Here is a 15,849-nt window from a genome sequence, read left to right as displayed (position 1 = left end):
TCCCACATTCCAAAGACATACAGGTTAGGAAGTTCTGGGCATGCTATGTTGGCACTGGAAGTGTGGCGACACTTGTGGGTTGCCCCTAAAAGATGCATTTCACTGTATTTCAATGTACATGTGACTAATAAAGATATCTTATAAATCAGTGGCACTGTTGCTGGTGGGGAAGATAGTTGTTGGCTCCAGGATAGTATTGTGCAATACTAAGATGGGCAGAGCAACTGCAGATGGATTTAATTCTGGTAAGTGTGAGGTGATGCACTTTATGAGGACAAGAACAGAACACATACAATGAATGTCAAGGCACTGTTATGGAACAGGGGGAGCTCAGTGTACAAGCTCAAGGATCTATGAAGATGGCAGCACAGATAGGTAGGTTCACAAAGAAGATGTATGGATACTTGCCTTCATTAGTTGGGGCACAGAATACAAGAGCAAGGAGATTATGGTACAACTTTATAAAATATTGGTTTGGCCACATATGGATTAATGTGTGCCGATCTGGTCACCACACTATAGGAAGGATGCAATTGCATTGCAAGGGTGCAGAGGAGATTCACCAGGACATTGCCTGGGATGGAACGTTTCAGTTATGAGGAGGGACTGGATAAGCTGGGTTTGTTTTCTTTAGAGCAGAGGAGACTGGGGTTGGGGGGTGGGGGGAGTTGGGGGAGCTGACAGAGGTGTATAAAATTATAAGGGGCATAGATAAGGTAGATAATAGGAAACTTTCTCCCAATAACAGTGCATCTAAAACTGGAGGGCACAGGTTTAGGATAAGGGGTAAGATACATCTCTCAATCAACCTACAGGTAGAAGTAACCACCGCACAATCCTGTGGACAGAAAGTTTCACACTGAAGACATTCTCCATGTTGTATGGCATAATTAGGGTATAGAACATAGAACATAGCAGAACAGTACAGGCCCTTCAGCCCACAATGTTGTGCCGACTTTTTATCTTGCTCTAAGATCTATCTAACCCTTCCCTCCCACATGGCCCTCCAGTTTTCTGTCATTCATGTGGCTAAGAGTCTCTTAAATGTCCCTAATGTATCTGCCCCACAACCTCTGCCAGCAGTGTGTTCTATGCACCCACCACTCTCTGTGTAAAAAAAACTTATCCCCGACATCCCCCTTATATCTTCCTCCAATCACCTTAAAATGTGTGCCCTCATGTTAGCCATTGTCACACTGGGAAAAAGTCTCTGACTGTCCACTCGATCTATGCCTCTTATCATCTTGTACACCTCTATCAGGTCACCTCTCATCCTCCTTCTCTCTAAAGAGAAAAGCCCGAGCTCACTCAACCTATCCTCATAAGACATGCTCTTCAATCGAGGCAACATCTTGGTAGATCTCCTCTGCACCCTCTCCAAAGCTTCCACATCCTTCCTATAATGAGGGGACCAGAACTGAACACAATACTCCAATCGTGGTCTAACCAGAGTTCTATAGAGCTGCAACATTACCTCACGGCTCATGAACTCAATACCCCGACTAGTGAAGACCAACACACCATACGCCTTCTTAACAACCCTATCGACTTGCGTGGCAACCTTGAGGGATCTAAGGATGTGGACCCCAAGGTCCCTCTGTTCCTCCACACTGCTAAGATTCTTACCATTAACCTTGTATTCTGCCTTCAAATTTGATCTCCCGAAGAGTATCACTTCACACTTTTCTGGGTTGAACTCCATCTGCCATTTCTCAGCCCAGCTCAACATTCTATCAATATCCTGTTGTAATCTACAGCAACCTTCTACACCATCCACGACACCACCAACCTTTGTATCATCAGCAAACTTACAAACCCACCCTTCCACATCCTCATCCAAGTCGTTTATAAAAATCACAAAAAGCAGGGGTCCCAGAACAGATCCCTGCAGAACACCACTGGTCACCAACCTCTAGGCAGAATATGCTCCATCTACCACTATCCCCTGTCTTCTATGAGTGAGCCATTTCTGAATCCACACAGCCAAGTTTCCCTGGATCCCATATCTCCTGACCTTCTGAATGAGCCTTCCATGAGGAACCTTATCAAACGCATTATTAAAATACACGTACACCACATCCACTGCTCTACCTTCATCAAAGTGCTTTGTCACATCCTCAAAGAATTCAATCAAGCTCATGAGGCACGACCTGCCCCTCACAAAGCCATGCTGACTGTCCCTAATCAGCCTATGCTTCTCCAAATGCCCATAAATCCTGTCTCGAAGAATCTTCTCCAGTAATTTGCCTACCACTGAAGTAGGACTCACCAGTCTGTAATTCCCAGGGTTATCCCTACTCCCTTTCTTGAACAAAGGAACAACATTTGTCACCCTCCAATCATCTGGCACTACTCCTGTGGCCAGTGAGGATGCAAAGATCATCGCCAAAGGTGCAGCAATCGCTTCCCTAGCTTCCCATAATAACCTTAGATATATCCCACCCCGGCCCCAGTGACTTATCTATTGTAATGTTTTTCAAAAGTTCCAGCATATCCGCTTTCCTCACGTTGACATGCCCAAGCGTATCAGCCTGTTGTACACCATTCTCACAGTCTTCAAGGTCTCTCTCACTGGTGAATACTGAAGCAAAGTATTCATTAAGGACCTCGCCTACCTCTTCTGACTCCAGGCACGTTTCCCCTTTTATCCTTGATCAGTCCTAACCTCACTCTAGTTATCCTCCTATTCTTCACATACGTGTAGAACGCCTTGGGGTTTCCCTTGATCCTACTTGCCAAGGACTTCTCATGCCCGCTTCGAGATCTCCTAAGTCCATTCTTAAGCTTCCTCCTGGCTACCTTGTAACTCTCCAGAGCCCTGTCTGGTCCATGCTTTCTAAACCTCAGGTAAGCTTCTTTCTTCCTCTTGACAAGATATTCTGCATCTCTTGTCAACCACGGTTCCTTCACTCTACCACCCTTACCCTGCCTCAATGGAACAAACCTATCCAGAACCCCATGCAAGTATTCCTTAAACAACCTCTGCGGTTCCACTGTGCACTTCCCCAAGAACATCTGTTCCCAATTTACGCTCCCAAATTCCTGGCTAATAGCATCATAATTCCCCCTACCCCAGTGAAATATTTTCCCATATCGTCTGCTCCTTTCCCTCTCCAAGGTTATGGTAAAGGTCAAGGAGTTATGGTCACTATCTCCAAAATGCTCTCCCACTAAGAGATCTAAAACCTGTTTAGGCTCATTGCCTAGTACCAGGTCCAGAATGGCCTCTCCTCTAGTCAGCCTGTCCCATCTATCCCCTTTACACTAAGGAGGTGCCAATCAATATTAGGGAAGTTGAAATCACCCATAACAACCCTGTTGTTTTTGCATTTCTCTGAAATCTGCGTCCCAATATGCTCCTCAGCATCTCTGCTACTACTGGGCGGTCTGTAGAATACTCCTAATAGAGTGATCGTTCCCTTCCTGTTTCTGACTTCCACCCACACCGACTCAGTCGATGATCCCTCCAGGATGTCCTCCCTTTCTACAGCTGTGACACTGTCCCTGATCAGCAAAGACACCCCCCCCCACCCCTTTTACCTCCATCCCTGTCCCTTTTGAAACATCTAAACCCCAAAATATTCAGCAGCCATTCCTGCCCTTGTGACAGCCAAGTCTCTGTAATGGCCACCACGTCATAGTTCCACGTACTTACCCATGCTCTAAGTTCATCAGCCTTGTTCCTGATACTTCTCGCATTAAAGCAGACACACTTCAGCCCATCCAACTGACTGCAATTTTGCCCTTTCAACTGCCTCTCCTTCCTCACAGTCTTTCAACACTCTGCATCTACTTGTACACTAAATGCACCAACCTCTGACCTAGCTCCCTATATTCCCTCTTCAGGACCTCATCTCTTTTCCTACCCATGTCATTGGTACCAATATGTACTACGACCTCTGGCTGTTCACCCTCCCCCTTCAGAATGTTGTGGACCCGATCCGAGACATCCCTGACCCTGGCACCAAGGAGACCACATACCATCCGGGAGTCTCCTTCACGTCCACAAAATCTCCTGTCTGCCCCCCTTACTATGGAATCCCCTATCACTACCACTCTCCTCTTCTCCCCACTTCCCTTCTGCACCACATGACTAGGCTCAGTGCAGCTTTCCTCTGGTAGGCCGTTCCCCCCAGCAGCATCCAAAGCAGTGTACCTGTTATTGAGGGGAACAGCCACTGGGGTACTCTGCACTACTTGCCTATTCTCTGTCCTTCTCCTGACAGTCACCCAGCTACCTGCCTCCTGCAGCTTCCCTGTAGCTTTTATCTAGGAACTCCTCCTTCTCCAATAGGAGCCGAAGGTCATCCAGCTGCAGCTCCAGTTCCCTAACACAGTCTGTAAGGAGCTGCAGCTGGATGTACCTCATGCAGATGTTGTTATCAGGGAGACTGGATGTCTCCCAGAACTCCCATATCTCACAAGCTGAACACACCACTGATCCTGGAGCCATTCTCACTACTCTGTCCTGACACTAAAGGGAACACCAAAGCAAAGAAAAAAAGGGCCTATAGTGGTGACACATTAGTTATGTGACTGGGCTAGTGACATAGAGGGACAGTCCAGAGTTCAAACTCCATTATAGTGGCTAAGAGAATTAGATTCACTTAACAACCTGGAACTTAAGGAGAAACAACTAGTCTTAGTAATGATGCCCTCTTGTTGTCCTTATCTGGTCTGGCTTCACAGGCACAGCAATGGGCCTGATTCTTAAAAGGCTCAGAAAGCCACTAAGTTAAGGACAGTTAGGCAACAAATGCTGTCCTTGCCAGTAAAGTCTGTATCCCAAAGATATAGAAGAACTACAATTGTGCCAAATGGGTAGACTCAAAGATCTGGCATCTTAAAGCTGGGCATCGATGGGATGCAAAGGGCCATCAACAGCAGTAGAAATGTACATCACAACAATCTGTGACTTCATGGCCCCACACCTCCCTCACTCTATTGTGATAATCAAGGCAACTAAAAGCGTAAAATCGTACGTACCTAGAAATGAGGCATGAAGCTGAAATGCAGGATTAACAAATCACCTTGCTATGGACAGAGCTAAGCAATCCTCCTGCCAATGGATCTGATAAAAGCTCTCTGCAGCCCTGCTAAATCTACTCCAAGTATGAATAGTGATAAAAAATTTAACTGGAAGGGGCAGTTGATGAATGTCACCAGCCTCAAAAATAAAAGCATAACTTGGAAACTCAATCGTACAGCCGGCTGCTGTTGAGAGAGAAAGAATTTTTCAAGCTAATATGTTTTCATATGCACCTGATTCATTGAGAAGTGGTCAGCTTAGAACATTCTCTTTATTTTCTTCACAAATGTTGCTGAAATGTTTCCAGCATTTTCCATCTTAATTTCAGAAACTGTATGGATCTTGGTCCCACACCACTCAAGAAAATCTTTCCCCAAATGTTTTCTCGATGAAAGCAGAATCTCTTTAAGAGGGAGGTGTAATAGTGTCAAGCATCTGCCTGGATGAGACAGAGGGGTCAGCTATGAAATCACTCCACAGAAGCTCTGTATTTACCTTTTGTTAATCGCTTTGTTTGTTTGATATGATGAAGATTTTACTGCATTTTTTCCAGCTTACCTGAGGCAGGGGATTTGCTGGTTGACAGTGAAGTCCTCCTACAAACACAAAATTGGGCAGCAATGGGCGAGGAAATTCAAAATCCCAATATGTTCGAATCAGCCAGATGTCCGCCTTGCCCATTGTCTCACAGAGAGTTGTTGGTTCACCTGATGTAAACAGTAATAAAACAAACCAGAGATTTTAACAAATGACTCTGTATATTGTGAGACACTTCTGAGAGTCTCAATATTAGTAGCATTATCTGCAGTAAAATTAAATGACCTTCACTTCTCCATAGCTCAGGGTCTACATGTTCCTGTTGAATACCATTCTATGAAGACTCAACCACAGAAGCCAATTAAATCATTGCCTCTGTGCCTGTTCCAAAGATGAATGCTGCCAACCAGCTCTCTCCTGCTTTTCCATTCCAACTTTCCTTTAAATGTTACAATGCTATCTGTCACAACCACTTTATATAACAAAGCACTCCATGCTTAAGCAACTTCCCATGTAAAGATATTCAGTGATTATTTTAAATTGATGACTCCTTACCACTGACCCACCAAGCACTTTCCCTTTTCACTCTACTAAAACACTATATCATTTTACAGACCCACAGTAATTCTCCTGTCAGTTTATTTGTCTCAATATCTCCCAATATCTCAAATCCCTCCATATTTATGTATTGTCTAATCCCTGACATGATCTCTGAATGTTCTATATATAATGACATTTCCAAAAACTGCAATATTGTCCTAACCATAGACTAAGCAGTGTCTTGTACAAATTTATTTTTTTTATTCTCTGTTGTTATCAATAAAACACAATTATATTGGCTCTCTTTTAAACCTGCTTTTGCATGCCATAGAACTATTTATTTATTTTTTACATTTCTTTTATAACAACTCTCAATATTTTTCCGTTGTCCACAAACTCCCATTTTTGTTTTATCCTTGTAAAAGGAAGCACACAAAATGCAATGTACTAGCTGCCAGGCATTTTTACCTCATCTGTCTCCACCTTCCTGAAGTTTGTCAAAGTACGTAAGAACATAAGAAATAGGAGCAGGAGGCGGCCATCTGGCCCGTCGAGCCTGCTCCACCATTCAATAAGATCATGGCTGATCTGGCCATGGACTCAGATCCACCTACCTGCCTGCCTTTTCCCCATAACCCTTAATTCCCTTATTATGCAAAAGTCTACTTAACTGTGTCTTAAATATATTTAATGAGGTAGCCTCCACTGCTTTGCTGGGCAGAGAATTCCACAGATTCACTACTCTCCGGGGAAAAGCAGTTTCTCCTCATCTCCATCCTAAACCAGTGTGTTATCAGTAAATTTGGTATTGGTATTGGTTTATTATTGTCACTTGTACCGAGATACAATGAAAAACTTGTCTTGCAAACCGATCATACAGGTCGATTCATTACACAGTGCAGTTACATTGAGTTAGTACAGAGTGCATTGAGGTAGTACAGGTAGAAACAATAACAGTACAAAGTGTCACAGCTACAGAGAAAGTGCAGTGCAATAAGGTGCAAGGTCACAACAAGGTAGATCATGAGGCGAAAGTTCCTTAAATGGTGTTCCTTAAACCCAACTCAGATCAGACATGCACCCCAGGAACAAATGTGGGTACAACACTGATTTGTTTTGAACATTTCTTCAGTCTAAAGTCCTTAACCCAACTCTGCTTCCTGACCACTGTCTACTCTTCATCCCTCCATACACCATGACTTCCTGGAAGCTACCAATCTGCTCTGTCACACGTTCACCAACACTTGATAACCTGATTCTCCTCTCACCCAGGCTGTTCTCCTTGTACAGTACTCATCACTGCTTCCTTAAGTCCAAAGGACACAAGTCTGATTGATCTGTCCCCACCGTACATGTAAAGCCATATGGGACTCTTTCGCCACATTGCTTGCAGCTAAATCTCTACAAAGCATGATGGGAAAAGAAGCCAACCTTACCTGTGAAACAAGTTATTGAGACAAGAGAAATAGAATAATGCAAAGGTGACTTGCAAACAACCATCTTAGAACAGAAGACTGGACGGTTATGCAGCATGGAAACAGGCCCTTCGGCCCATCTCATCCATGCCAACCAAGGTGCCTACCTGAGTTAGTCCCATTTGCCTACATTTGGCCCATTTCCCATTAAACCTTTCCTATCCATGAACCCATCTAAATGTCTTTTAAATGTTGTAATTGTAGCCCCCTCTACAGTTTCCTCTGGCAGCTTGTTCCATTTACCCATCTCCCTCTATGTGAAAAAGTTTCCCCTTAGCTCCCCTTTAAATCTTTCACCACTCACCTTAAATCCATCTCTGCTAGTTTTAGATTCCCCTACCCTGGGAAAAAGACTATGAACATTCACCTTATCTATGCCCCTCATGATTTATAAACCTTTAAGGTCACCCTTCACTCCAAAGAAAACATTCCCAGCCGATCCGGTCTCTCCTTATAACTCAATCTGTCCAGGCCAGCAACATCCTTGTGAATCTTTTCTAGACCCCCTTTAGCTTAATCGCATCCTTCCAATAGTACGGTGACCAGAACTGCATAGTGCTCCAGATGAGGTCTTCACAATGTCTTGCACAGCTATAACATAACATCTCAACTCTATTCCAACTATGCTCCATCCAATGAAATCATGCATACCATATGCCTTCTTCATCACCTTGTTACTTGTGTCATCACTTTCAGGGAACTATGTCCCTGTACCCCTAGGACTCTGTTCTACCCCACCCCAGAGCCCTGCCATTCACTGTGTAGATCCTGCCCTGGTTTAACTTCCCAAAATGCATCACTTCACACTTGTCTGAGTTAAATTCCATTTGCTATTCCTTCACCCACTTTCCCAGTTGATCTCAATCCTGCTGCTACCTTAGACAACCTTCACTGTCCACCACACCACCAATTTTGGTGTCAGCTGCAAACTTACTAATCATGCCACCTTAATTGATTGCTTGATCACAGGATTATTCCTTAGAAACTGTTTTGAGATGCCAGAGGTGTCAAAATGAATTGTGAGACTGAAAACAGAACTTCATGAGGTGAAGAAGCAAAGTTGCAAAGTAACATTTACTCAGTCGCATTATGCTCAGTGGAAAGTTGCCTGGCTTTGCTGGGACTTAAGATCTCAGAGGCACAATAAACAGTAAACAAGGCATCTAGTTGTAGATAGGACAGCTGGATAAAGTCATTTGATACTTTCCTTCAATGGCTGAAGCAAACAATATAACAGAGAAATTCTGTTCAAACAGTATAAAATATGGTTTGGTCATGGCTCGAGTATTGAATTTGGCTTTGGTTGCCATACTTCATATAGAACCAGAGGAAGCTGAGGGAAGATGTACAAGAATGTAGCCAGAGATGGGAAAATTCTGTTATAAGGAAAGTCTGTTTAGAATGATTGTTTTGTATGGAACAGAAGAGGATGAGAGGAAAAGAAATTGTATAAAATTATGAGGAATGTACAGTGATTAGGAAGTACATATTTTCCTTACAGAGAAGCCATTAACTAGTGTTGTTGTAGCTTCAGGAAGACAGGATAACTGTCTCTAAGTTCATAGGGCAGTTGTGGCCCACATACCCAGAAATTGACAAAAGTTTGATATCCAGAATGCCAGGAGCAACAAAACAATGGCTCTATAAATGCGCAAGCTTTTTCTTTTATTTCCGGCCCAATGAGTCCACGCCGCCCATTTTAAATCCAAATTAACCTACCCGTACCTCTTTGGAATGTGGGAGGAAAACGGAGCACCCGGAGGAAACCCACACAGACACAGGAGAACGTACAAACTCCTTGCAGACAGCAACGAGAATCAAACCCTGATCACTGGCGCTGCAATAGTGTCACACTAACTGCTACGCTACCGTGTTACGCTACCATACGGTGTGTGAGAAGAGACAGTCAGAGATATGTGCTACAATTAATCATGTCTTTTCCTCCCTCCTTGTGGGTTTTTAACTATCTGTGTCTATAATATTTATAATAAATTGGGCACCAAATGTCTAGGTCCTTAGAAAACAAGATGGAAGTGCAAATTGAAGCTGCTGAGTTAAAAATCATAAGAATAGCAGCTATCCAGAGAGTCACTATAACAGACACACTGCATGTCTGAAGGACTGGTTTGTTTAGGTTGTTGTGGTGAGTAATACGAGTACAGGAGCAGGAAGTCTCGTTTGCTGTGGTAAGTATCGCAAGAACTAGAGCGAGAGCAAGAACGGGAAACAATTTTAAAAGGTAGGCCCGTTTTTGTAGGTCTTGTTGCTGTGGTGAGTTGATAGGCCTGTTGATTAGCTAATTGGATAATCAGGCAATAAAAAGAAGTTAAGGTCAAGCGGAGCAGCCATCCTGTGAGTGAACCTGTTAGAGTGGGGAATTGAGGCTTTGGTTCAAGAGGCTTTGGCTAAAGAGGCAGAGGAGGTGAGCAGAGGCTTCTTCTGGTAGGTTCTCTTTCTTTCTTTGTTACTCTCTTTGTACAGAACAGTGGGAATGGCAGTCAGGGCAGAGGTATGCTCCTCCTGTAGGATGTGGGGAGTCAGAGAGACCTCCAGTGTCCCTGAGGACTACACTTTCAGGAAGTGCATCCATCTGCAGCTCCTTACAGACCACATTAGGGAGCTGGAGCTGGAGCTGCAACTGCATCTGGATGAACTCCGGATCATTCGGGAAGCTGAGCAGATAGACAGGAGTTACCAGGAGCCAGTTACATCCAGGGTGCGGGATGTAGGTAGTTGGGTGAACATTAGGAGGGGAAAAGGAATCGGCAGTTGGTACAGGATACCCCCGTGGGTGTTTCCCTTGATAACAAGTATATTGTTTTGGATATTGTTGGGGGGGATGAATCACTGGTGGAGAGCCACAGCAGCCAGGTCTCTGCTCTGTGGCTCAGAAAGGAAAATTGGAGGGGGTGGGTGGTGGTGGGTGGTGGGAAGAAGAGTGCAATAGTGATGGGGGATTAATTGGTTAGGGGGACCGACAGGAGGTTCTGTGGACAAGAATGAGACTCCCAGATGGTATGTTGCCTCCCAGATGCCAGGGTCAGGGATGTCTCAGATTGAGTGTATAGCCTTAAGGGGGAGGGGGAGCAGCCAGAAGTTGTGGTACACATTGAGATCACTGACATAGGTAAGATAAGGGAAGAGGTCCTGAAAAGCAAGTTTTGGGAGTTAGGAAGGAAGTTAAAAAGCAGGACCTCCAGGGTAGTAATCGCTGGATTGTTGCCTGTGCCCTGCGTCAGGGAGGGAAAGAATAGGAAGATACGGCAGATAAATGAGTGGCTGAAGAGTTGGTGCAGGGGTCAGGGGTTTAGGTTTGTGGATCACTGGGATCTCTTCTGGGGTAGGTATCACCTGTACAGAAGGGATGGGTTACACTTGAACTTGAGACGGACCAACATCCTTGCGGGCAGATTTGCTAGAGTTGTTGGGGAGGGTTTAAACTAGGTTGGCAGAGGGATGGGAACCAGGGTACCAGAGTGTTAGGTTAGTTGATGGATCAGTTGGTGTAGAAGTAGATGTGATATGTACAGAGAATGTGAGGAAGGATAGGCAGGGGACGGGGCATAAATGTAATCAGTTGGGTGGGTTGAAATGCATTCACTTTAATGCAAGAAGTGTTAAGAATAAGGGTGATGAATTCAGACCATGGATCAATACATGCAATTACAATGTTGTGGCCATTTGAGAGACCTGGCTGTCGCAAGGGCAGGATTAGCCGCTTGAGGTTCTGGGGTTTAGATGTCTCAAAAGGGACAGGGAGGGAGGTAGAAGGGGTGGGGGAGTGGCATTGCTAATCAGGGAGAGTATCACAGCTTTAGGAAGAGAGGTCGTCATAGAAGGATCGTCTATTGAGTCAGTGTTGGTGGAAGTCAGAAACAGGAAGGGAGCGATCACTCTATTGAGAGTATTCCATGGGCCCCCAAATAGCTTCTGGATCACTGAGGAGCAGATAAATAGGCTGATTTTGGAAAGGTGCAAAAATAACAAGGTTGTTATCATGGGTGACTTCAACTTTCCTAATATTGATTGGCACATCCTTGGTGCAGAAGGTTTAGATGGGGCAGAATTTGTTAGGTGAGTACGGGAAGGATTCCTGACACAGTATGTGGACAGGCCGACTAGAGGAGAGGCCATGCTGGATCTAGTACTGGGCAATGAACCTGGTCAGGTGACAGACCTCTCGGTCGGCGAGCATTTCAGAGATAGTGACCACAACTCCCTGACCTTTAGCATAGCCATGGACAAGGAAAGGAGCAGACAATATGGGAAAGTATTTAATTGGGGGAGGGCAAATTACAATGGTATTAGGCAGGAACTAGGGAGCATAAATTGAGAACAGATGTTCTCTGGTAAATGCACAGCAGAAATGTGGAAATTGTTCAGGGACCACTTGCATGGGGTTCTGGATAGGTTTGTCCCACTGAGACAAGGAAAGGATGGTAGGGTGAAGGAACCATGGTTAACAAGAGAGGTGAAAGGTTTAGTCAAGAGGTAGAAGGAAGTTTATTTAAGGTTTAGGAAGCAAAACTCTGTCAGGGCTCTTGAGAGTTATAATGTAGCCAGGAAGGAGTTTAAGAACGGACTTAGGAGAGCTAGAAGGGGACATGAGAAGGCCTTGGCAAGTGGGGTTAAGGAAAACCCCAAGGCGTTCTACACGTATGTGAGGAACAAGAGGATGACTAGGCTGAGGGTAGTTCAGGGATAAGGGGAGAAAATGTGTCAGGAGGTGAAGGAGGTAGGGGAGGTCCTGAATGAATACTTTGCTTGAGTGTTCACCGAGGAGAAAGACTCAGATGAAGGGGAGGTTTGTGTAGAACAGGCAAATGTGTTGGAACTGTCGAGGTTAAGAAAGAAGCCATGTTGCAGCTACTGAAAAGCATTAGGATAGATAAGTCTCTGAAGTCAGACAGGATATATCCCAGGTTACTACAGGAAGTGAGGGAAGAGATTGCTGGAGCATTAACAATGATTTTTGCGTACTCCCTGGCCATAGGGGTGGTACCAGAGGATTGGAGGACGGCAAATGTTGTTCCCTTGTTCAAGAAAGGTAAAAGGGAATGATAAACTAATGAGTCTCACGTCAGTAGTGGGCAAGCTATTGGAGAGGATATTTCAGAACAAGATTTATGATCAATTGGAGATGCATAGTCTTATAAGGGATAGTCAACATGGCCTTGTGAAGGGCAGGTCATGTCTCCCAACCCTAATAGAGTTTTTAGAGGAAGTGACAAGACAGATCGATTAAGGTAGAGTGGTGGATGTGGTATATATGGATTTTAGCAAGGCATTTGACAAGGTAGGATCATCCAGAAGGTCACAAGATATGGGATCCATGGAAAATTCGATGTGTGGATTCGGAATTGGCTTGCCCATAGAAGGCAGAGTTTGGTTATAGAAGGGGAGTATTTGACCCGGAGGTCGGTGATCAGTGGTGTTCCACAGGGATTTGTTCTTGGACCCCTGCTCAATGTCGTTTTTATAAATGACTTACATGAAGAAGTGGAACGGTGGGTTGGTAAGTTTGCAGATGACATGAAGGTTGGTAGTATAGTAGACAGTGACGAAGGTTGTTGTAGGTTGCAATGGGGTATTGGCAGGATGCAGAACTCTACAGAGAAGTGACAGATGGAGTTCAATCTGGAGAAGTGTGAAGTGATATATTTTGGAAGATCTAACTTGAAGGCAGAGTACAAGGTTAATGACAGGATCCTTAGCATTGTGGAGGAACAAGTGTGCAGAGACATCTTGGGGTTCTGCTACATAGATCCCTCAAAGTTGCCACGCAAGTTGACAGGGTGGTTAAAAAGGCGTATGGTGTGCTGGCCTTCATTAGCCAGGGGATTGAGTTCAAGAGCAGAGAGGTAAATGTTGCAGTTCTATAAGACCCTGGTTAGACTGCATCTGGAATATTGTGTTCATTTCTGGTTGTCTCATTATAGGAAGGATGTGGAAGCTTTGGAGAAAGTGCAGAGGAGATTTACATGAATGCTGCCTGGATTGGAGAACACATCTTATGAGGAGAGGCTGAGCAAGTTAGGGCTTTTCTCTTTGGAGAGACAAAGGATGAGAGGAGACTTGATAGAGGTATATAAGATTATGACAGAGTGGACAGCCAGTATCTTTTCCCCAGGGTGGTAATGGCCAATACGAGAGGTTACCCATTTAAGTGTGTGGAGGAAAGTTCAGGGGAGATGTCAGAGTTAGGCTTTTGTGCACAGCAAATGGTGGGTGCCTGGAAGCACTGCCAGGAGGAGGTGGTGGTAGGGGCCGATACGAAGAGAATTAGATAGGCACATGAATGAAAGAAAAATAGAGGGTTATGGGAGGTGAAGTAGAGAGGGGGATAGATAGAATGTGGAGGTTTATATAGGTCAGCACAACATCGTGGGCCAAAGGGCCTGTACTGTTCTATGTATGAGATAAACAATGGGCCAACTCTGAAATGTTTCCCGTGGCATTTGAGGCCTCAACAGCACTAGTTGTTGCTATGGTAATAAGATATACAGTAACTACAGTCTGTGTTTAAAACAGTGACATATCTATGTGGGAAGACTTGATCCATGAGACCATATAGGAAAACTGTCAGGAGCAATCAATTCTACACCCCTCAGTGCCCAATTGGCTCATTTGGATCTTGAGGAGCCACAACATTCTGAAAGATTGGTATAAAACCATAAAAGAAGAAGGGTCAAGTCCATGAGTAGCGACAACTCTGGAGACCAACGGTTAAAAAAAGAGAGAAATGGGTCTGAGGCACAAGTGACCATCAGAATCCTGCAGTACTGAACCAACTTGAAACAAGTGGGCAACACTCAACCCTTAACACATCAGTGATAGGCTAGTTTAATGATTTGTTTAAAGAGAATAAATAAATGTAGCGAATGCTCATAGTGGCAATCACCATTGGAAGAGCAACACTACAATAACAGCCCCGTCACCAACAGGAGCGTGCTGGGCATCACAGCAGGGCTGCCCACAACAAGACCTTGCTGCCTGGACCATTCTGGCAGCACTCTCCAGCAGTTAGCAGTGGGCTGGCAGTTTTTTTTCGAGTTACATCAATTCTCCCCAGATTCTACAACTGGCAGGCACACTTACAGCAGCAAAAGGACCACCAAACTGCACTGGATGCGAGAGGAAACTAGAGCACCAGGGTGAAATTTACACAGTCACAGGGAGAACGTGCAAACTCCATGCAGACAGCACTGGAGGTCAGGATTGAACCTGGCTTTGTGCCATTGAGACAGAGCAGCCCTACTAATTGCACCTCTGTGAGATCTATTACTCTTTCCAATCTGCCAGAAATACTGAAAAAACGTCCAGCAAGAATCCTGAGCTGAAGGAAATAAGTGTTGGTACAAACTGCCTGATATGGTACAAACTGCCTGATAAGCTACAAAGACTACAAGCGGATCAGTTGCCAGGACGTAATGCACTCTGTCCCAGTGCTTTGAAAGCACTGGAATAATGCATGGTCCAAATTTCTGCACGACCTGCCCCTCACAAAGCCATGCTGACTGTCCCTAATCAGCCTATGCTTCTCCAAATGCTCATAAGTCCTGTAGCTAAGAATCTTCTCTGGTAATTTGCCCACCACTGAAGTAAGACTCACTGGCCTGTAATTCCCAGGGTTATCCCTACTGCCTTTCTTGAGCAAAGGAACCACATTTGCCACCCTCCAATCATCTGTCACTACTCCTGTGGCCAGTGAGGACACAAAGATCATCACCAAAGGTACAGCAATCTCTTCCCTCGCTTCCCATAAAAACCTTGAATATAGCCCCTCTAGCCCTGGTGACTTATCTATCCTAATATTTTTCTAAAGTTCCAGCACATCCTCTTTCCTCACGTCAACATGTCCAAGTGTATTAGCCTGTCGTACACCATCCTCACAAATGTTGTTCTCTCTCTCTCTGGTGAATACTGAAGCAAAGTATTCATTAAAGACCTCCCCCACCACTTCCGACTCCAGGCACGTTTCCTCTTTTATCCCTTATTGGTCCTACCCTCACTCTAGTCATCCTCTATTCTTCACATACAATTCATCCTGGGATTCTTATCACTGTTCTGAAACAGTGGATCAAAATGTGCCAGTGCCTCTTTCTTTAGATCCTTTTCCACATAGACTTGAACACTTTACCAATGCATCAAGATGCTTCCCCTGTTGCCTGGTTGCTGTTTTTCCTTGGTTTTGAGACAAATATTCTTCCAGACTTTCTTCAAATGTGCTTGATTTTGAGATGAAATTTTGATTCACTGTTTTAGTAA

General features: G+C 44.6%; 1 protein-coding gene across 4 annotated transcripts in view; it reads right to left on the bottom strand.

Moving 5' to 3' along the window:
• Nucleotides 1-15,849, bottom strand: part of LOC127572597 (UDP-glucuronosyltransferase 2A1-like) — a 117,994-nt gene that overhangs the window by 54,794 nt on the left and 47,351 nt on the right. For all 4 annotated transcript variants that reach the window (XM_052020030.1, XM_052020033.1, XM_052020031.1 and 1 more), the window contains one exon: nucleotides 5,588-5,736. In XM_052020030.1, coding sequence (XP_051875990.1) covers nucleotides 5,588-5,736 — 149 coding nt within the window. The remainder of the gene's footprint in view (nucleotides 1-5,587; nucleotides 5,737-15,849) is intronic.

This window comes from Pristis pectinata, chromosome 7 (genome assembly GCF_009764475.1).
Source record: "Pristis pectinata isolate sPriPec2 chromosome 7, sPriPec2.1.pri, whole genome shotgun sequence".
Lineage (NCBI taxonomy): Eukaryota > Metazoa > Chordata > Chondrichthyes > Rhinopristiformes > Pristidae > Pristis > Pristis pectinata.
This window is presented reverse-complemented; position numbering and strand designations above follow the sequence as displayed.